This window comes from Berghia stephanieae, chromosome 8, assembly GCF_034508935.2.
Source record: "Berghia stephanieae isolate SIO BIC M18660-M18661 chromosome 8, UCSD_Bste_1.3, whole genome shotgun sequence".
NCBI lineage: Eukaryota > Metazoa > Mollusca > Gastropoda > Nudibranchia > Aeolidiidae > Berghia > Berghia stephanieae.
In genome coordinates this window covers 14,011,430-14,034,281 of record NC_088367.1, presented here as the reverse complement: position 1 = coordinate 14,034,281, position 22,852 = coordinate 14,011,430, and the positions used below count along the sequence as shown (strand labels likewise).

The window sequence follows — 22,852 nt, the reverse complement described above, 5'->3', positions numbered from 1 at the left end:
TATTTCAGATATTACCAGCAGATGTCCTAACACGAGTCAGTGAATATGTTCCTGAAGTTGTTGACTACATTCAGAAAATCGTTGACAATGGCTATGCGTGAGTTTCCTGGTCTCACCATTATCTTGATTTAACAAAAGTTCTCGCCTTTTTATGAGAAGCTGAATATCTTGCTATGAGTTATGGGATTTCAAAATGTATGACATGCGTTTGGGGATTCAATTATTTCATTCTAGATAGTTCTTTAGTCTGTGTAGATACATAACTACCTTAGGGAAGAGGTTTGGTTTTTTGCTATATCAGTATAGCAATAAGTGCACTGATTAAGATAAAAAAAATTATTTTTCACTCTAATTTACCCTTTGTTTATGTGACCATGTTTGGTTTTCAAAGATGGTTTTCATAAGACGTATTCCCATTAATTCACTAAGCTTGATATATTTGACAAAGCTTTATTTATTCCCTGAGCATTTCCATCTCTTACTGTCCACGTTACCTTTCAACCTTATCTCATCAGATTGAGATGTATATTCTTTTAATAATATGATTACTTTGGCTGAAAATTCATTGTCCATTCAACAAAAATCCCTATTATATAGTCATATAAGTAATGTCAATGTTTTGTTTTTTTTTGGTTTGTTTTTTGTGTGTGTGGTTTTTTTTTTTTTTTGTTTGTTGTTGTTGTTGTAGTTAATTAGTTTTTCCTCCTGTTGTTGTTATAGTTAATTATCTTTTCCTCCTGTTGTTGTTGTAGTTAATTAGTTTTTTCTCCTTAAAGCTACCCGTCGAATGGCTCTGTTTACTTTGACACCAAAGTATTTGATTCAGCACCCAACCATTTCTATGCTAAGTTGGTGCCAGAGGCCTATGGAGATAAGAACGCATTGTCAGAGGGAGAAGGTGAGTGTTCTTTCATTACTCATTTTTATACACCACCTAATTGTTCATGGCTGCGCTGAACTAGCTTAGCTTTGACAACAATAGAGATATACTGCATAATTGTCACTTATACTTCACCAACAATGATGGTGTATATGCATGTTGCCAAATTAAAACATTGGTCAATTCGTCTGCATAATGTGCACATTGAGTAAGGCAATTATTCACCTTGAGCATATACATACACATTTTGGAGAGCTAAATTAAATTTGGCCAAAACTGTTTGTTTGTTTTTTTTTCTCCTATATATTTCTCAACCTTATCTTTAAAAGAAAATTCTGCATGATGGTAAAAAGCCTACCCAAAGTGATTTGGACTTTGGGACTTTAGTTTATCCACCTTGTCAACAGTGTTTGTCAGGGGTGGTGTGTCACATTCTGATGACTCATCCTCATCTTCAATATCCAGGCGTTGCCTTTAATGGTCTCACCATTATCTAGATATAACAAAGTTCTCGCCTTTTTATGAGAAGTTGTGAATATCTTGTGGCTGAACAGAGTCCAATAGCTCCTAAGATGTCAGTTCACTGCTGATGGGTATATTGTTGTCCAATTAAGATGAAATCAAGGTGTAGTGATTAAGCGGAGAAGCTGTGCGATTAAGCAGAGTGATTATATAGAAAAAAAATCTGTTTTTCGGGAATGTGTAGCATATAAGTGGAATGTGCGATGGAGCGGAGTGAACTGTATTATTATTATATTAGTATTATTATTATTATTATTATTATTATTATTATTATTATTATTATTATTATTATTATTATTAATAATATTTTATTAATATTATTATTATTATCTACCAGGAGAGCTTTCAGTGTCTGAGGAGAGGCAGAGTGAGAAACGGAATGTAACAGACTTTGCAGTGTGGAAAGCATCAAAGCCTGGTGAACCTTTTTGGGATTCTCCTTGGGGCAAGGTAGAAATCTTTAATAATTTTGTTTTACTGTAATGACAGCAATAATATTATACACTGTGAATCATCCTTGTATGGAAATGAATTTCTGATTGAAGCATCATTGAATGGATTTTTTTTTTCCATTAAGTTCCTGACTGAATCGAACTTGTTAAAGATTATATTATATTTACGGACAATGTACAGTGGTCTCTGATTAGAAGCACAGTCCTCTGGAATCAAGCAGAGCGTACTTATAGCGGGATCATACTTATAAGTGGATTCAGATTTTTTTTTGCTAAGTCTATGATCAATACTCATATTGCAGTAAAAATAATGATTTCCTCTGAGTTTCCAAATGTGTTCATATTGATATGCAGTGGGTTGCAGGCTTGGACTGCAATTGGCCCATTAAAGTCTTCTTTTTTTATTATTATTATTATTTAAGGGTAAACAAACCCTTCTTTTCTGCTGCAATGTGTGACAGCTTTACGCCTTTGGTGTGGAATGAAGGATAAAGATGTTGCTTGCTTACTTACTTATTTACTTATCCGAACCAGCGACCACCTTAGCTCTAGCCCTTCGGTCTTGTACCATGCCGTAGAAGTTAGACGTCTTTTGTAGTTGTTCCAGGTGACCATAAAGTGTATTACTGATGCTTGGATTTGGTGGGAGGACGTTGCTACTGTTGCCTGTTTGATTTTTTTATTGGATGCACTTGTATAAATATCATCCTCTATTTTTGTGAACTGGTTCCGAATCTGTTCTCAGTCATTAAGTTGAAGATAATTTTGATGGTTTAAATTGCTAGTTTAACATCAGAGTTTGTTGGTGCATAGTGAATAAATGTAGAACAAAATAGAGTCCTCAACAGACGAGGAATACAGGTATATACAGGCTTTTTCTTCAAACCTCCCGTCATAAGCAGAGCTGTCAGTTATATGCCAAAGAGGCGTATTATTACGCTTTTTAAAATCGAATTATGCATTTATGCTTTTTTGTTCCACATTATGCCAGCTGATGAGCAGAGAAACAACACTGCCTGAGAGAAGTAGTACATAAAAACAAGACTTCTTACTCTCCTGTAATGCATGATTTATCACAGCAGCAAAAACAATTGAGACTTGACATCAACAGCTGCTCAAATACGGATGTGAAGAATAAAATGAAGAGACAATGAAATAAAATCATGCATAAAATTAAATTTCAATCAATAGTTAATCACAAAAAGAAAAGAGATGAGATTGTGACAGAAATGAATAGTACGAGTGACAGTATGAAAATGTTCTGAATCACACAATTCTCAGCAAGCATCATTCAGACTACGAGGCTTACTACTTACTTATGCCTTTTTATATGAATAATGCCTATGTTTTGCACAATTACACCTTTTCCTTCAAAATTACACCTTTTCTTCAGTTGAGGTTGGCAGCTCTGTGTAGCACACTTGATACCTCTGTAAATAAACTGTGGTCATTAAGATGACTGTCTTGAATTATGACTTCATTTGGTGACAGTCTGAGCCCTCCATTCTTTTTATCCCGCTTCCAGCACCATGTAAATGTTACCACAATTGGGCAACATGCAACATGCCCATTCTTATTTTACTAACTGGGTGGGGTTTCTGACCTCCCATAGTGGGCAGGGAGGTACATAGTGTGTCTTCTATCCCCTTATATCTGTTTTCCAACATGCTTTATGTCTTTGTCTTGGAATGAGATTACTTGGTTTTGTCCTGGCCCTGGTCGGAGTCCTGGCTGGGAGGGAAACAGTCAAATGCATTGTTATTGTTTTGGGAAATGATATTTTTTTTCCTTGTAAATCATCTCTCTGCTATGTATTATTATATTTGTTATTTTGAATGTATTATGTAAGCATTTGAGTGTATTCCTCTTTGTTGGATTTTGTGCTTGTGCCTGGATGAGATTTATAGGTGATCTCAAACTAAAGACATTGATGGTATGCTCTTGGAATCTACATCTAATCCCTATTTGTACCCAGTTTCCCTTTGTCTTACTTTCTCGTGGGTGCTTTAATTGTAATTCTAGAACTTTTTACTATCCCATTTTCTTCCTTTTTACTGGCGCTGATATAACCTTAATGTGTTGCAAGTGCTGTAAACCCTTTAAAAACAAACAAACAACATTACCTTTACTAAACGGGTCAAAGATAAAGATGTATGAAAACATTGATCCATCCTGAGGCGTTGTAAGAAACATTTAGGTTCCAGGAAATGCTGCTGCCATACTGGTAAAAATTGGAAAAGAAATAAGGTATCATAAAATAGAAATTTAAAAAAGAAGTAAAAATAGATGGATTTGCTCAGTCAAAATCAAACTTATAATCAGTGGGGAAAAAAGAAACAAATAAAAAAAAATTAAATTAAAAAATTGAGCTTTTATATAGCGCAATATCCACTAAACATGCTCAAAGCGCTTTACAAGGGGTCCCTGGCCAACAGCAGCACTTAGCATGTAGGACGAGACATGATGCCTGTTAGGCGATATTACTATGTTTTCGGACAGAGACAATGCTGTTAACGGTCAGGTACTAATATTACACCTGAGTACAGTGAGAGAATGTGAGTAAAGAGTCTTTTCCAAGGACTCAACTATGCACCAAGCGAAGCTCGAACCCAGGACCTTCCGATCCGAAAGCGAGTGTCATACCACAAGATCACATAGTCGTACAAATTCAACAATTTTTCACAATTCTTTGACTTTAGCGGCTTCTACTTAACATTTCTCAATATTTCTTATCTAGGGCAGGCCAGGCTGGCACATCGAGTGTTCTGTCATGGCCAGCGCCATCTTGGGAGAGTCCATGGACATCCATACAGGGGGGTTTGATCTTAAATTCCCTCACCATGATAATGAACTGGCTCAAGCAGAAGTAAGTAGACAGTTTAAATAATGTCAGCCAGAAAAGAGATTTTTAATACATCCATTTATTCCTTTTTTTAAATCGTTTTATAGAGTCAAAAGGATTTATTTTCACAATTTATTGTTTAGATTTTTTTCACGAGTTCAGCCCCTTCTATATGAATATAATCAACATAATATGTAAGATTTAATTGAAAAGGTAAATAAGAAGTTATGAAAAATAAAAGATTATCCAAATGACTATAAATGAAGTTAAACATCTGACGTTGCAAGCGTTGATTTTTGTAAATATTAACTACTTTGTGTAATTGTAATGTGTGGCATGTGCCTATGGTTCTCCTTTCTTGCCTCTATGAGCCTTTAGCTTAGGCTACATGGGATTGACACTGTATAAAAATAATTCTTTGATTTTTTTCTATTTCTCCTCTGACAAACATTTTATTATCATTGTTGTTGTGTGAGGACAACCTCCCTGCAGATTGCAGGTTATTAAACAATTTTTGGACCTTTTCAATATATTTCTGTCTTTTACTATCAGGAAAGCTCAGTAAGTCTTTTTATCTATCTGTCAGTTTAGTTGGCTTGTAATCTGCATTGTCTCTTTGTCATTCTAAGTGTCAAAGTCAAAATGTACACAAGAACAATATATTTTTCTCATCATAGGCCTACTATAAGCATGACCATTGGGTCCGGTATTTTATCCACTCGGGTCATCTGACCATTGATGGCTTCAAGATGTCCAAGTCGCTGAAGAATTTTGTGTCCATCAAAGATGTCCTGAAACATTACACAGCTCGGCAGGTGCGACTGCTTTATCTTTTGCACTCCTGGAAAGACACAATGGACTACAGTGAGAAAACAATGGAAGTGGCCTTAGAGTTTGAGAAGACCCTCAATGTGAGTATTGAAGATGTAGAGAAGTAATAGGAAGATGAAAATTTGACTTTTTAAAAAAAGAAACATCACCAATGTAGTACTTTTGCCCATAAGGTCTATTGTACCCAACGTTTATATTTTGGTTTCTACGGCATTATCATCTTATTGACTCACTGACCGTGCTGAATGCCCCTTGCCTAAGCTCTCGATGACACTCAGCGTCTACTTTGCCATAACTAAACAAAATGGCTCAGCTATATGCATACCTGCCTGCAAACCCTTCCACTTTTGGCGGAATCATTCCTATTTTCACTCTTCTTATTTGTACTATTCCACCATTGTGTCTAAAATTCCGATTTACAAAAATGATAATAATGGTAAGAATAAAGAATAGCAAAAAAAAAAGGGGGGGGGGGGGGGGTGGGGTAAAAGAGGTGAAATTCTTATTTTTTGTCTTAAATTCCCATTTTCAGGCGTCCTGATTCCATTTTTGGAATGTGAAGGGTTGGTAGGTCTGTATATGGTTGGTCTGCATCGAGTTACCTAAAGGTGCCGGATTCAAGCCCAAACCTAAAACTTTGTGTGGCCTTGAAAAAGTTGCCTCACAGCGACCCCAGAATATTGCGCAACACTCAAAAATAATCTTCCTTTTAAAGATCAATATAGTATTTGGAAGAAGAAAAAAACTGTCTTGAATTTAGAGAAGTAATTTTTTACTATATATCATATGTCATATTTAAAAAAAATCCAAGTCTTGAGTGTTCTTTTCTTGATTGCTGGTGATTCCATACCTGCCAACCCTTCCGCTTTTAGCGGAATCATTCCTATTTTCACTCTTCCTTTTTGTACTGTTCCGCCATTGTCTCTAAAATTCCGATTTTCAAAAAATGATGATAATGGTAAGAATTTTTAAGGAAAAAAAAGGGGGTGGGGGGAGTGTTGAATAGGTAAATTCCTATTTTTTTGTCTCAAGTTCCTATTTTCAGGTGTTCTGATTCCACTTTTGGAATGTGAAGGGTTGGCAGGTCTGTGATTCTATTCATAGCTCGAGACAACTTTAGTCTAGAAATTATGATCTTTTAACAATTTTTAACATTTATTTTCTGTCAGGAATTTTTTCTGACCGTAAAAGACTGTGTCAGGTCTACATCATCGACAGGATGTGGAGCCTGGACTAAGTGGTTGGAACCCGAAGTACATTTGAACAATGTGTAGGTAGCTCGTTTTTAATCAATTTTGATATTGAAGTCATTACACAGTGTCCCATCTAGACTCGCTAACTTGACACATGTGCGGCTATGTTGTCTAGTGGTATGACACTCACTTTTAGATCGGAAGGTCCTGGGTTCGAGTCTCACTCAACGCATAGTTGAGTCCTTGGAAAAGACTCTTTACTCACATTCTCTCACTGTACTCAAGTGTAAAATGAGTACCTGGCCGTTAACAGCGTTGTCTCTGTCAGGAAAAAATTGTATTATCGCCTAACAGGCATCATGTCTCGTTCTACATGTTTAATTCAGAAAAGTGAGTGGAGCAGGCACTTATGTTGGTAACAACAAGATATGAAGTGAGTAGAAAAGTGCCAGAAGACAATAGAGAATAAAAAATTTTTTCGCGGCGGTGGTGGGGTTTGAACCTGCGACCTTATTGGTACGACAACTCCGCCTGGCAGGTGAGAGCGTGGCTCTACCGTGTGAGCTATCCACGAACACAAAAATATTCGTTTCAAACCCAAAGTCATTTCTAGATCCCTCTCTCACAAATTTTTTATTCTCTATTGTCTTCTGGCACTTTTCTACTCACTTCATATCTTGTTGTTACCAACATAAGTGCCTGCTCCACTCACTTTTCTGAATTAAAAATTCACCCCATACACCGGAGCATACTCAATGTCTCAATCGTTTCTATGTTATATGTTTGTGATGAGAATATTGGCTATTAAGCTTAACTGCTGGTCAAAATTACTTCGCGATGGTGGTGAACGAATCGGCGATCTCAAGAAGTGGGTGAGAGAGGGATCTAGAAATGACTTTGGGTTTGAAACGAATATTTTTGTGTTCGTGGATAGCTCACACGGTAGAGCCACGCTCTCACCTGCCAGGCGGAGTTGTCGTACCAATAAGGTCGCAGGTTCAAACCCCACCACCGCCGCGAAAAAATTTTTTATTCTCTATTGTCTTCTGGCACTTTTCTACTCACTTCATATCTTGTTGTTACCAACATAAGTGCCTGCTCCACTCACTTTTCTGAATTAAAAATTCACCCCATACACCGGAGCATACTCAATGTCTCAATCGTTTCTATGTTATATGTTTGTGATGAGAATATTGGCTATTAAGCTTAACTGCTGGTCAAAATTACTTCGCGATGGTGGTGAACGAATCGGCGATCTCAAGAAGTGGGTGAGAGAGGGATCTAGAAATGACTTTGGGTTTGAAACGAATATTTTTGTGTTCGTGGATAGCTCACACGGTAGAGCCACGCTCTCACCTGCCAGGCGGAGTTGTTCTACATGTTACGTGTTGCTGTTGGTCAGGGACCCTATTTAAAGTGCTTTGAGCATGTTTAGTGGATATTGCGCTAAATAAAAGCTCAATTTTTTTTGTATTACTTATTAATGATGATAACCCTAATTATCATTCCCCTTTGTTTTTGGGGAATCCCAATTTTGCCAAAGTGTAATAGCGAAATAATTACGAAGCTTCTCTATTATCCTTTGTAAAAAAATTTTTTTAAAGCATCAGTTCAAGATTTGTTTTTCTCTGGTACACCTCTGGTTTTACTAAAATTAAAATTAAATTTTAACCACGAAGATAATTCTAATCCCAAATCGTTAAATTAAGAACTGATCATTGTTAGAAAAGATTATGGTTGGATAAGAAATAATATAGATAACATCATTGGAGGAAAATATCAAATTAAGAAATTAAGGAGCAAGGCACCAGTGTAAGATAAAGATCTGAACAAGTGGTATGAAAGGTACCAGACAAAGCAAGAAAGAAAAATGGAAGAAAAAAAAACATCCCTGCACATCTGACCGGTAATCATAAGGTCTGAGGTTCGATCCCCAGTCGAGGTAGACTGATTTTTTGGGATGGTTTTTTTTTTTCTTGTATTTTTCTATACTGCTTTGTCTGGCACCTTTCATACACACTTGTTCAGATCTTTTGGAGAGAAATATGATAATAAGATACTTGAACTCTTGTGTTTGAAATTTAGAACTCATTTCAAATGCACGCTCCCAAGGTCATTCAGCAGCATTGTTGGAAATTTCAAATACAGGAGTCCAAGAATCCTATGGTTGTTTTGATCTTATTTTGTATTGAAAATGTTCTCAAACCAAGCAAAATATTGTCTATGAAAACATTGTTAAATCAATTCTACAATCAAGTTCTGATGTCAAACACGTAAAACGCATGTACTAAGCTACTGTCTCGTGTGGTTTGTGTTCTACTTTATTTAAGTTGGTTATAGACATTTTCAGGGTGCCATTTGCCATGGAAAAGTATGTTTAGACACTTTATATTAGGTTATATGAATAAGACGGAAATATATATTTTTCTTTTTTTTTTTTACTTTGTGCAACAGGAAAATGAATATTTTGTTCAAATACTGTTTTTTGTTTTAATATAAAATGGAAATGCTTTTTTAGTTTGGATATTTCCTTTTGTGAAAACAGATTTGATTTCGATCATGTTTTCTATATTTTATTCTCTTCAATTATTTTATTTCATTTTCGTTCACAGATTTTTGAAAAAGAAACAAGGTGTTCATACAGCTTTATGTGGTGAGTAACAAAGTCAGGAATATTTATCACTGAAAACCTATTAGATTGTAATCTTTACTTTCCTTCAGTGATAGAAGCAGGATAAAGTGGGATGCCAGCAGGCCTGGCTTTATGTGATAAATTAGAACACACACAAAAAAATAAAGAATATTATACTGATTTTAAAATGTTTTTAACTTTGCAAATGCACAAACCAGTTAAATTTTATACACATGTTAACTCACTCAACCTAGAGATTTTTGCTACTTTTCAAAATTGGAAAAAAAATGTATTTAAAATGAGCATGTGCATAAATAGTTGTATTCAACTACTATTAACACGTAAAAATTAAGACCATTAGCTTTTATACTACGCCTATAATTTGTCTCAGAAAAATGTAATAAATAGGCATGGGGTAAAAGTTACCCCGAGTATACTATGGATATAGTCGGTGTTAGGGTTGAGTGAGTTAATAATCATCATTGTGATAGTTATTTTGAACAAAGCGTTTTAATTGTTTTTTGGGGGGCAAAGTTCCATGGGTGTTAAGTCTTATATGGTTTAGAGTTAATTAAAATAAAAACTGAATAGTTAGACTCAAGCTTACTTGCATGCTTTTCGCAGCCATATTACAGCTCTTTCTATTTTTCTCCCTCCCTATATTCATCCCAGATAATATTGACACTCGCGGTGCTATGGATCATATCAGAGAGCTTGTCTCATCTGCCAATTCGTATATCTCTGGCTGCCGGTCAGACCAGAGAAAATCCAACAGAGCTTTACTTCAAACCATAGCTGTCTATATCACAGATCTGCTCAAGGTAATGTTGTGGAGTTGGTTGGTGGCTGATAATTTGTTATTTAACACGCGAAATGAAAATTAAAGATATACACTTCACCTTCATATTACCATCTTATTATTCTGTCCCGTGTTTTATTTTTGGTTTGTTTTTTTTTGCTATTTTAAACTCCAAAATTGTTAAAATTAAAAATTACAAAATTTGTCACCAAAATGTCAAATTTTGCTGTTGATTTTGCAAAATTCCTTTAGTTTTAACAACACATGCATGGTCCATTTAAATTTCATGAATCAATTTTGATAACCTTGTGCACACTTAATTGATGTAGTGCATTTAAATTTGAACATATTATCCTTTTCACATTTTCAATCGTTTTTAGCTAAAATCAAATCTTAATATTCCGAATCTGGAACCAAAAAAAAACCGAATAACAAGTGAATTTTGTCTTTCCCACCCCCCCCCCCACCCAAAAATACATGCAAAGGCAATATATTTTAAAGTGTTAGAAGCTTTTATATTCAAATTGGGTTTTTTTTAAAATATTTTCATTCAATTTTGTGGATTTTTTCCAATTTAGATAATAGTTGAATACACCAATTACTTTTTCAGATAATGGGTGTTATTCCCAAAGAGCAAACAATAGGATTTCCACAGGGAGGCAGTTTGTCTACCAATGTGAGTTTTTATTTCATCACCTTTTCTTTTTGTTGTTGCGTCTTTTCGTCTGACCATTTGAGATTGTTTAGGAGGTCCCAATAGCTCAGTTGATAGAGCACTCACTTCACACGAGGAGGGACCGAGATTGATTCCGGAAGAAGTTCGGATTTTTTTTTCTGATCCCCCGTCATCCGTCCTGTTAGACAGAAAGATAAACCAGATAGGGTGTTATTTTAGTTAGGACTGCAGGCACTATCAGTTTTGGCTGGACATCACACATTGATTTTGCCCCGTATCCATCCTATCTATTGTGTAATTGATCGGCTAGCCCCTGTTTATGAATTACTGCACTATCAGTCTGAGGTGGGTGGGATCAAAATTGAAAGTTCATAAATGGAAGACTTACTTGTCCCCATTTTTTTTTTTTTTTTTTTTTGTTTTTTTTTTTTTATTTGAATCAAGAATTTCCACAAATAAAGAAGAAAAATCTACCCCCACCACAGCTGTCCAGGTCATAGTTTCTGGATTCTTACTCAATGAAACACAACTGATGTCCCCATGCCACGTTTGCCCATTTAATTCTCTATTTTCATTCTGCTATTCAGTAAAAAAAAAAAGGTTATTATTTCCTTGAATTTCGTATTCAATCAACCGATTTCAACTGTTAAGGTCCAATGCCTCACCCAAACAAACAAAAAAAAGAAAAAGCAAGCTCAATATGTAATGAAAAGCATTGCCAAATCTGATCTAATCTATAAAGATCATATACTTTATAAAACACACATTCTATAAGATTCAATACTACAATGGTTCCTGGAAGATTCATTCAGACTTTCATGTAGAAAAGGGGCACACACTGATAAAGTTATGATCTGATGCAGATAAGGCTTCCTTTCTAACACTAGTGAAGTATACACAGTAATAAGGCCCAGGAGAATTCGTAATTTAATCCGATTTCTGTCATGTGAAATAGACAGTAATGATTGTTTAGTATGCTATTCTAGTAGTTCTTTCCACAAAATCTAACATAGGCTTCATCATTTTATTCCTATATAAAGAGTTTTTAAGCAGATATCTTGCACTACCTCGTGTCAACACTTTTTATATTGAAATGTTGATATTTTTGTGTATTAGTAATAACTTCGCTTTCAGACCAGAGAAATATAAATGCAATAATTGTTTAATATTTTACTATGAAATTAGAAGATTTCTGTTCAGGGGACCATTCCCAATGAAAATCATTGAGTCTGTTTTTTTTACTATAGCTCGAGGATGCTGTGATGCCTTATCTAGATGCCTTTGCCAGCTTCAGAGAAGGTGTGAGAAAAACAGCAAGAGAGCAAAAAGGTATGGCTCGATCATTTCTGATTCATTGCCAAAATTTATGTATTGTTGATTGTTTGTTGTCAATGACCAGGTGAGTAACAATGATCACAAAATGCTGGGCCTGGCATGGTCTCCTTGGGCAAACTGCTTTGTACATGTGTACAGTCGAGGATGGATATCTGGGTGGGGTTCCTGACTTCTCCCATTGTGGGCAGGGAGGTAAATATGTCTTCTATCCCCCTATATCTGTTTTCCAACTTGCTTTTTGTCTTTGTCTTGGAATGAGATTACTTGGTTTTGTCCTGGCCCTGGCTGAGAGGGAAACAGTCAAATGTATAGTTAGTTTTGTGAGATGATATTTTTTTCCTCGTAAATTATCTCTCTGTTATGTATTGTTATATTTGTTATTTTGACTGTATGATGTATACATTTGAGTGTATTCCTCTTCGTGAGATCTTGTGCTGGTGTCTAGGTGAGACTTTTAGGTGATCTCAAACTAAGTACATTGATAGTGTGCTCTTGGAATCTACATCGGTTTCCTATTTGAACCAATTCTCCTTTGTCTTACCTTTCCTTGGGTGGTTTAATTGTAATTCTAGAACTTTTTACTAGTCCATTTTCTTCCTTTTTACTGGCGCTGATATAACCTAAATGTGTTGCAAGCACCGTAAAACCCTTTAAAACAAACAAAACAAAGGATGGATATGAGGTTGATATTTTCGGGACCTAAAATGTCAAAATAATCATCATGCTGATATATCAGTCTTTCTAAAATAATGAAAGAGAAACAAATGGAAAATACAAGGCAATCAATAATAAGGGAAGTCAATCTAGATGGATTGGTGTTCCTTTAAAAAGTTGAGTTTGTAATTTATGAAATTTCACTTTATTTGACTTTAAAAAGTCAGTTAATGTGGTCTGTTTCTGAATGCCAAGAATAGTTTTATGTGCTGTCCACAGCACTAGTAATGGCATCAAATAAGGGAGCTGCCTCAGGATGTTGTGCAAAGCAACATTGCTATCACAGGCAAAGTGGAGGGGGAGAGCGTAGGGGCACTGTTACTTCCATGAAGACTGATGCAATTGATTAGGGGTTGAGGTTGAGTAGACTCATGATAGCTGATTTAGGTGGAATAATGTCAGTTTCTCCCCTTTTGAAAAGAAATAACAAAAACAAAGAAAACTTAAGGAAAAAATTGCAGGGATGAATTAAAATTTTGAAAATATAAGACAATGAAAGAAACAAAGAGGGCAAGCCTCTTTTTTAGCTTTTGTTTCATGTGAAAAAAAAAGAAAGAAAGAAAAGGTGTTATCTGATTTATTTTCCTTAATCTTGTCAGTCAAGTCCAATTTTGAATTAGTTTCCATAAAGATCAACTTAATTGGTGCCAATTGTATTTATTTACTTTATTTTTTATTAAGTTTCCTCTCTTGATGGAAAAAAATAGAAAATATATGCCTAATTATTGTCAATTTTATAATTCTCCTTTCCATCTCAGCAACGGATATCTTGAAGCTCTGTGATGAAGTAAGGGACGTAACTCTCACAAATCTAGGAGTACGTCTTGAAGACCATGAAGGAGTTCCCCCTGTCATTAAACTGGTCGACAAGGAGACTCTCTTGAAAGAGAGAGAAGAAAAATTGAAGGTGAATAGCTTAAGTATACTGTTTAGAAAATAAATAAACCATTTGATGTTTATTTGGAGCAAGATGGCTGCCAGCCACTTTTGGATTGTGATGTTATTTTGAGATGGAGGTTATGGAAGTTTAGCAGCAGTTATTGGATTGCAACGTCATTGTTTGTTGATGTCATGCTAAGTTTGTCTATGCTAGGTTGGTGTGATTAGTGGCATCAATCCGCTGATTTATTGTGCACAACCCTTTGTAAACTTTGTGTAGTGTGTGTGTATATGAAAGAATTCTTTTAATTGTGTCTTTTACTTTTTGGCTGTATAGGTGAAATTTCTCTTCAAATTTCAGCCATAAATCACAGCTCAGATTCAACAAAATCGGACCATTTGTCACATCGACATCATTGTATCTGGGTTACAACAAGAGGTGAAGTGAGTAGGAAAGTGCGAGAAGACAAGAGAGAATAAAAAATGTTCGCGGCGTTGATGGGGGTTTGAAACCGCTACCTTACTGGTACGACAACTCCGCCTGGCCGTGAGAGCGTGACTCTACCATATGAGCTATCCACGATCGTATATAGCTCATACGGTAGAATCACGCTCTCACCACCAGTCGGAGTTGTCGTACCAGTAAGGTCGTGGGTTCACGTGGATAGCTCATACGGTAGAGTGACGCTCTCACTGGCCAGGTGGAGTTGTCGTACCAGTAAGGTCGCGGGTTCAAACTCCCATCACAGCCGCGAAAATTTTTTATTCTCTATTGTCTTCTAGCACTTTTCTACTCGCTTCATCTCTTGTTGTTATCAACATAAGTGCCTGCTCTACTCATTTTTCTGTATCTGGGTTGCACTGAACTATTTATTTGAATTGATTTTTGTTATTTTGTATTTTTTTAAATCACATTCTCAATATCCTACGATATTAAACATGCATTAGATTATTTACAGTCTATTCTTTTGGGCTTATAGTTAGACCCCTCACATCATAACATTAAAGCATTTGTTGCCTGTAAATTTTTTGGGGGGGAGAGAGAGGGCAGTTTGGTCTTTGCTGCATTTTTCGGTTGTACTGGGTTCGACTCCTGCCCACAATGCTATGTGGCCTTTAGCAAGTCACCTGCTTAGAATCTACATCTGTTCCGTATTTGAACCAATCCCCTCTGTCTTCCTTTTTCTTTGGTACTTTAATTGTAATTCTAGAACTTTTTACTATCCCATTTTCTTCCTTTTTACTGGCGCTGATATAACCTGAATGTGTTGCAAGCGCCGTAAAACCCTTAAAACAAACAAACAAAAACCTTGCTTTAATCTTATTGTTGCATTTTACTGTGGTTTACGCCTGTCTGATTTCAGGGGTTTTCTTGAAATGGACCCTGACCCTAAAAACACATTTACCCCATGGTGATAGATAAAAAGGAAGTATATTAAATATGATTTATTTTATTTTATTTTTTTGAATTTTTGAATTTGGTTGTTTCAGATGGAGGAGCAGAAAAGATTAGAGAAAGAGAGGAAGAAAAAAGAGAAAGAAGCAGCACAGGTATTCATTTTGTCATTAACGAATTTATTCTTCCGAGGACTTTTTCAGTTGTTTTTTTAATGTTTTTTCGTACTGATGATGCACTAATTTTACAGAATTTATTGAAATGTAGTCACCAATAATCCCACAATTTTTGAAGGGTGTTATTATTATGAGTTACTATAATGGTAATTTGTCTTTTGCAATCGTATCATAATGATACATTATTACGTCAATCTCAAAATCCAATTGCAAGCACTGTGTTTCTATCTTTTGTCAACTCCTACATATCAGAATGACGTTATCAAGTTTTGTCTGGCACCATTCCCCTCAATATACAGTGCAGCACAGCTATATTGACAAGGCTTAGAGTGACATGACACCAATGGCCTAATTTTTTATGCTATGTAACATTTACAAGAGTTTATTGGCAAATGATAAACTGCGATTAGAGAAAATAAATATATTTAAAAATTCAAAGAATATTCGTAATGATCTAACGTTCTTCAATTTCACTTTCCATATTTTTTCAACTTTTTAAGAAGCTATTCCTGATATCCTTTCAATTCCAAATTCTCCGATTTTGGATTATTTTTAATGTTTCAAACCAGAGGAAAATGTTACAAAAATCGCTTTCTGTGACAGCCTCTTTTATCGACACATAATGGTGGTCCCAATGATGTCAATATAATCATGTGGAGAGGGCTGCATTGAATAGAAGGAATGAAATTGAAGTCACTCAGCTTTTTGTTATTGTTTTATCCAGCTGTTTTTATGATAAGTTCTCACCTAATTCTGTCAATCAGACTATAAACATTCAAGGTTACACATAGTTTTGTGTGTTGGTACTTTATATCCAGCTAGCAGATGTTGTGAGTAATTTAACTAAACACACAGCATCAATAGCATTTTGTCTACTTTACAAGCATCCAAAATGCTGCATATGTTATCTTTTTTATCCTTTTTTTTATAACAGCAAATATAAAATTGTTGTACATGAAGTTAAACGAAAAAGTAAAAACTCATAAAGTGAAAGAATGGTAGCAACCTGAGGAAAAGCACAACACAAATACAATATTCATTTATAGAGACTTAACTTTTTTTTTAAAATGGAAACAGGCTGCCAAAGACGCACAAAAGAGGATAAATCCATGCGAAATGTTTCTAAAAGAAACAGACAAGTATTCTGCTTTTGATGAGAAGGTAAGAATATTGGAGTAGTAGTCCCTCAAAGTCATATAAGGCTCATGGACCTGGAATTTATCCCAGATTCTATAGCGCTAAATTAAGAATAACGATTGCTTGTTACCCCTTGGATAGGATACAATACTAGTCTAATGCATAGTACTTTTTGCCAGAAAGTACAGACCCAGCTACCAAACAAACCACTGCTGGGTGGTCAGGAAAAAATTTCAACTTTACCTTGGATGAGCTTGCTTTTTTTCACATTTGATGAATGAGTGCTCTACCAACTGAGCTATCGGGACCCCCCAAAATGGTAGAATCATTTATATATTTACTTAACAGTCTTGTGTGGTCACAGAACTTAAATCGTCTGATCCAATCTTTAACTTTGTGCATCATCATATCCACATTCATACAATGAACTCTGGGTGGGGTTCCTGACCTCCCATAGTGGGCAGGGAGGCACTTACTATGTCTTCTATCCCCCTATATCTGTTTTCCAATATGCTCTCTGTCTTTGTATTGGATTTGGATGACTTGGTTTTGTCCCGGGCTTGGCCGGGAGGGAAACAGTCAAATGTGTAGTTAGTTTTGGGAGGTGATATTTTTTTTAGTTTTGTAAATCATCTCTCTGTTATGCACTGTATTATGTTTTATTTACATATTATATATGCTTTGTAAACATTTGAGTGTATTCCTCTTATTGGGGACCTGTACTTGTGTCAGGATGAGACTTTTAGGTGATCTCAAACTAAGTACTTTGATATTGATAGTGTGCTCTTGGACTCTACACCTATTTGTATGTGTTGCAAGCACCGTAAATCCCTTTAAAACAAACAAAAACATTATACAATGACCTCAAGTAGTGTGTGCTTCATGTTCATAAGGGTGTGATGAAACATGGACACACAAAAAAATCAATGTGTTTATATCTTAGCTAAATCAGTTTTAAAAGTGATTTATTTATTTATTGATCTTTTTTTTTTACTTTATTTATTTTGTAAACTTATATCATCTCTATAAAAGAATTATTTTTGCATGGTCAGAGGCACTCCAGGTCATTCTAAGAGCTGCATTACTTGAGCTAGTATTAGTATGAGATAACTTGCATGTGAAGCGACTGTTGGAATACAAACTACTAGAATAAGACCCTATATCAGTGTCACATTTACACTGATTCTGATAATGATATGCCTATGCGTTTATGTATTTCAGCATTGCTACAGCTTAATTTTGCCATTTTTCTATGACACAATCTTTATCTTTCTTATTCAGATTCCGTTTGTTATCCATAAATAGAATAAATAAGGGTAAATAAATAAAGGTTGGGGTAACTAAAGTGAAGTCATTTAGTACACTTATTATTTTTTTCCTTTTGGTAGGTACTGTTAGGTCAGTCGACGCGGGGTATTGCATGTTAAATTCTAATCCATTCTTTCTGTCCAAAGGGAATGCCAACTCATGATGCATCTGGACAAGAACTTACAAAATCTGCATTGAAGAAACTTACCAAAGTTTATGAAGCACAGGAAAAGAAGTACAAGGAATACCTTCAATCAGAATCTCAAAAAGAGTCTTGATTTCAGTTATGATTTAGGATTGTCATTTTTCTTTTGGTTGTTTATATCTCTATTATTTTTCATGAATTGCGATCAAGTTTCATTAAGGAATGCATTTGCGCTGAATAGGATTGATTTAATTAAGTGATAGAGAAGGGGATGACACAAGTAAGTTTTATGAGTGGTTTTGGATGAACAAATATGGTTATGGCTTTCTTTGACTTATTCCTCTTGATCCCATGATTTCTTGTGCGGCTATGTGGTCTTGTGGTATGACACTCGCTTTCGGATCGGAAGGTCCTGGGTTCGAGCCTCACTCGACGCATAGTTGAGTCCTTGGAAAAGGCTCTTTACTCACATTCTCTCACCGTACTCGGGTGTAAAACAAGTGCTGGCCGTTAACAGCGTTGTCAAAAAAAATGTAGATTCACCTAACAGGCGCCATGTCTCGTTCTATATGTTAAGTGTTGCTGTTAGCTAGGGACCACCTGTAAGCGCTTTGAGTACGTTTAGTGGATATTGCGCTATATAAAACCTCAATTTTTTTTAACCATTTGAGGAGGGTTTTCTTCTTAACTGGGGTATTGTGCTTTACTTCGACATAACTTTCAAGTGGTCTCAGACTAGACAAATGGATATATTGGTCTTCTAGAGATAACTTATCTTCCTTTTTTTTTGCGTTTTGAATCAATCTCTTGTGCCTAAGTTGTTCTTCAGTACATTCAAACATATAAATTATTGATCTGTTCTTTTGACCCTTCCATCATCTTTGTACAGACAATAATAGTACCTACCCTAATAGGATTTTTAAATGTTAGGAGCACCAAAAACAAATAAAACAAATCCTCTCAAAACAGTGTCATATGTGATATGTAATTTACTGTTTTATTATAATAGAATTTTATAATATGCAATTATCTGGATGTGTGTTATATATCCTATTTACATGATCATTTAATAAACTTCAAAAAAAGAAAATGCATTTATAAGTCAGATTTAATTCTTTACTTAAATAAGACGAGTGTAACCCAGTCCTGTAGAAGATTGAATTTCTCTCAGGACGTGGGAACATTGGTTGCTTGGGCTGGGGGCAGGTTTCCAATCAGTATGAAATTATGAAATTTTGTTTTAATAAGTGAAAAAATTAAATTGATCTAAAAGTGAATTGCTAAAGCTTTATGGTTTTCTTGGACACATTCAAATGATGAGGAATGATGCATTTGACTTTAAATGTGAAATGACATTCGTTTCCTCATGCCCTTTGCCTCACAATCTATTTCTTAAGTTATGCCGTTTATAAGTGAATTACAGTTTACCTCATGCTTCATGAAATTAAAATACGATTATTTTTTTCCTCTGGATAACATTTTTAAAATTTCCATTATTACAGTCCACTACTGATAATAGCAACTCGGTTAATCGCAACATTTCCCAAGAAACAGAATTAATTCTATATAAAAGTCACAGGTTAATTGCAACAAACTTCGGTTAATCCCAACAAAGTTTTGACCTCAAGAATTGGCAAATTCAGAAATCAATAAAAAAACGAAATCTCATGATTACATTTCATCATGGGTGAACTCGTGACAGGTATAAGAATCAAGAGTGGGTGGGGTTTAATGCTACTGTAGTGTGTCACCACTCTATTAGACATAAAAGAGGGTGGAACATGACAGAATGGGTTTGTGAGGTCATCTTCGACCATTAGAATGGAGGCGAGGGGGCTGTGCATAGTCTGGGCAACAGGTGGACAATGAGAATTTTAAGGAGAAACTGAGTGATATCCTTTGTTTTGGCATTGACAACTGCATTGTGGCCAATGGGTTTGTTGAGAACTTATTGTCTCTGATCACGGCTAATCTTTTGACTCTTACAAATGTTGAGAACAAAAGAGTGAAAGTCAATCAAAGCTGCTTTAGCTTGTCAAAATCTATTCAGGGCTGTCATATGGATTTTGTTTCAATCAAATTGTTCAGCCTGTAGTGGACTACTTACAATGTTTACAACAAATGGTTTGAGTTTACCATATATTATAGTATGATACTGAAACTGATAAATGGTCAAATGACGATTGCTATAAAAACTTACAACAAACGGTGGTGAAAACTGGGTTTTACTGACATGGCGTTTTTTTGCAAATAATAATCCCAAACTTTTCAATCTAAAAACAGCAAAATTTGCGATAACTTCCGATTAATTTTCCTAAAACCCATAATTAATTCATGAAAGAGCAAAGTATTTGTTTTTAAGGGTTTCACGGCGCTTGCAACAAATGTAAGGTCATATCAGTGCCAGTAAAAAAGGAAGAAAATGAGATAGTAAAAACGAAACTACTCTTGATTAATTATCTTTCAAGTTCTGCACGAGCTATCACATTGAAAGGAGAAAAAAATGTCTTTTTAAAAAATATATTGTTGTTTTGTTTTTTTTCTTTGCAAAATCTCGAAAATTGCAAATCAGTGATGATATAATATATTGCGATTTTTTTGCGGTCGCAAGCGATGCAAAAAACTGTCATGCCAAGTTCTTGTTCTACATAGTCCACAGCCTTGCTATATTTTCTATCCCCTTCCATGACAGCTCTATAGAGTATTAACTGGATTCTAGCATGTTGATTTCCAGCATGCTCTGCAATACGACATTCTGGACCTGGGTGATTGAATGAATATTATCTCAAAAACTTAATCTCTTATTGATCCAAAATTCAAGAGGCAAAGTTTCCCCTTTAGGCTAAGTTACCCCAGTTGACGGTATATCATAGGTCTCAAGTCAGAGTTTTTTATAAAGTTGAGCAATATGCCCTCGTTAATGACAATACTGGTAAAATATAGAATTATTAACATACAAATCGTTTTGTGAAAAGGAAAAACGTATTAAAGAACTCATAAACATGGATAAATCCCTTGCAACCAGACTGTTTACAATGATTTTTGAAGATGTATAGATGGACTACTATTCGATAGGCAAATAATATACAGTGGAACCTCCCGATTACGACACCTCCTGGTAACGACATTGGCCCGTGGTCCCGATTTTTTTTCTATTTAAGATCAGTTAAAAAAAACCTCCAAATAACGACGTACTTTTTGATAAAACCTCCGAATAACGACATCATTTTGGCGATTTTCGGCAGTTTTCGTAGATATCTGATACTAACAATACCGAGTTTTGAGTACTAAAAGTTTATAAAAACGATTCCTGCTTGAACCAATGAGAACCCAGCTTTTGAAACCAATGAGAACGCAGCTTTTTTTTGACGAATCTTGGCTGATATGCATTAATAAAAACCAAGGTATATATCTAAGTGTAAGCAAGTAAACACAAAATCTTGGAAAATGTGATAATATGTGGTGATAGAAGTAGTAGTACTAGTAGTAGTAGTAGTGTTTTTGTGGGAGGAGGAATTTTATCTAACTCGCAGCGCACTATCAGTGTACTCAGTTCAGATCACCTAAAAGTCTCATCCAGACACACGCAAGAACCATCTAAGAGGAATACACGACAATGTTTTGTTTGTTTTGTCAATGTTAATAAAAAATGGTCCCGCGGACCTTACCACGCCCACTTTGTCCGCCATCTTGGAAACCTCTAAATAACGACATAAAAACTCGGTCCCGTGGCATGTCGTTATCGGGAGGTTCCACTGTAATCTCAAAGAAATACAAATCAAAGTGTTTCCCTCTATAGTACAGTACTTACTGGTTTCTATCACCACACTCTCGGAAGAAGTAAAAAAGCATGCTGGAATCAAAGCATGCCAAAATCCAATGCTCATGTGGGGTAATGACTTGTTATATACCATGGGTCTCCAATTTCTGCTATCTCAAGTCCTCCTTGTTTTCTTACCACTTGGGGCCCTTAGTAGTATCTATACATCTTCAAAAACCATTGTAAACAGTCTGGTTGCAAGGGACTTGTCCATTTTTATTAGTTCTTTAATAAGTTTTTCCTTTTTACAAAACGATTTGTATGAATATGATCATAAGTCTATATTTTACCAGTATTGTCATTCGATTCAAATCAATCATCTCTCTATAGCTCATCCATTTTCTAATTATCTGAATCTTTACAAGGCCCTACGCTAATGTTTGGGAGGGGACTTTTAGGTGGTCTCAAACTCCAGACATAAAGAGGGTTGCTCTCAGAATCCACTTCTTTTCCTTGTTTGAACTAGTCTCCTACTCCTTGTCTTGCTTTTACATCTGTGTTTTTATGGGCAGCTAAACTCTAGACATAAAATCGATCTAATTATACTCATGATCACCCTGTAACTGGTGCTGAAATGACCTACAAGTGTAGCAAGCACCTTGAAACAAACATGTTGAATCAAAAGTCAATTCCAAGCCGACTGGTACTATTTCATAACATTTTCACCAGTACTTAAAGTTCCTGAGCAATTGAATAATGATGAGGGCCTCATCATGATCGGTATTGACGTCTGTGTTTGTTAATAGTCATTGACCTTCTTCATGCAATCAATGACCAGCACCAACATACTTTTAACACTATTTCCTGCCCATCAATGTTCATCTTAACAACGCCACTACCACATCTGATTTATCTGTAGTGAATTGAAGCTTACATTCAATTTCACATTGTCATTTCTTTGAGCTTCGAGCAGCAACATTTACACGTCCTAAAGATAAGAAACGACAGCCTCAAGCTTCATATTCATAGCGCTCACCCCCCACTCACTTCTCATTAGGCTTAGTTACCTAAGCAGTCATGAGTCACACAGCTCTCACTCTACACCCAACACAAGAGGCCTAACTGAAATTATATCAGTCACTGATTGGTCAGTCACGCGCTTCACATTAGCCTTT

General features: G+C 35.5%; 1 protein-coding gene across 5 annotated transcripts in view; it reads left to right on the top strand.

The window, feature by feature from the left end:
- LOC144978208 (cysteine--tRNA ligase, cytoplasmic-like) overlaps positions 1–19,007 on the top strand; it is a 27,618-nt gene extending 8,611 nt beyond the window's left edge. For all 5 annotated transcript variants that reach the window (XM_078923986.1, XM_078923985.1, XM_078923987.1 and 2 more), the window contains exons 8-21: positions 9–97; positions 777–898; positions 1,740–1,852; positions 4,592–4,720; positions 5,374–5,607; positions 6,697–6,797; positions 9,333–9,373; positions 10,025–10,173; positions 10,762–10,827; positions 12,075–12,156; positions 13,635–13,783; positions 15,247–15,306; positions 16,405–16,488; positions 17,919–19,007. In XM_078923986.1, the coding sequence (XP_078780112.1) occupies positions 9–97; positions 777–898; positions 1,740–1,852; positions 4,592–4,720; positions 5,374–5,607; positions 6,697–6,797; positions 9,333–9,373; positions 10,025–10,173; positions 10,762–10,827; positions 12,075–12,156; positions 13,635–13,783; positions 15,247–15,306; positions 16,405–16,488; positions 17,919–18,050 (1,551 nt within the window). In that variant the 3' untranslated portion in view covers positions 18,051–19,007. The remainder of the gene's footprint in view (positions 1–8; positions 98–776; positions 899–1,739; positions 1,853–4,591; positions 4,721–5,373; positions 5,608–6,696; positions 6,798–9,332; positions 9,374–10,024; positions 10,174–10,761; positions 10,828–12,074; positions 12,157–13,634; positions 13,784–15,246; positions 15,307–16,404; positions 16,489–17,918) is intronic.
- The last annotated feature ends 3,845 nt before the right edge of the window (positions 19,008–22,852 follow it).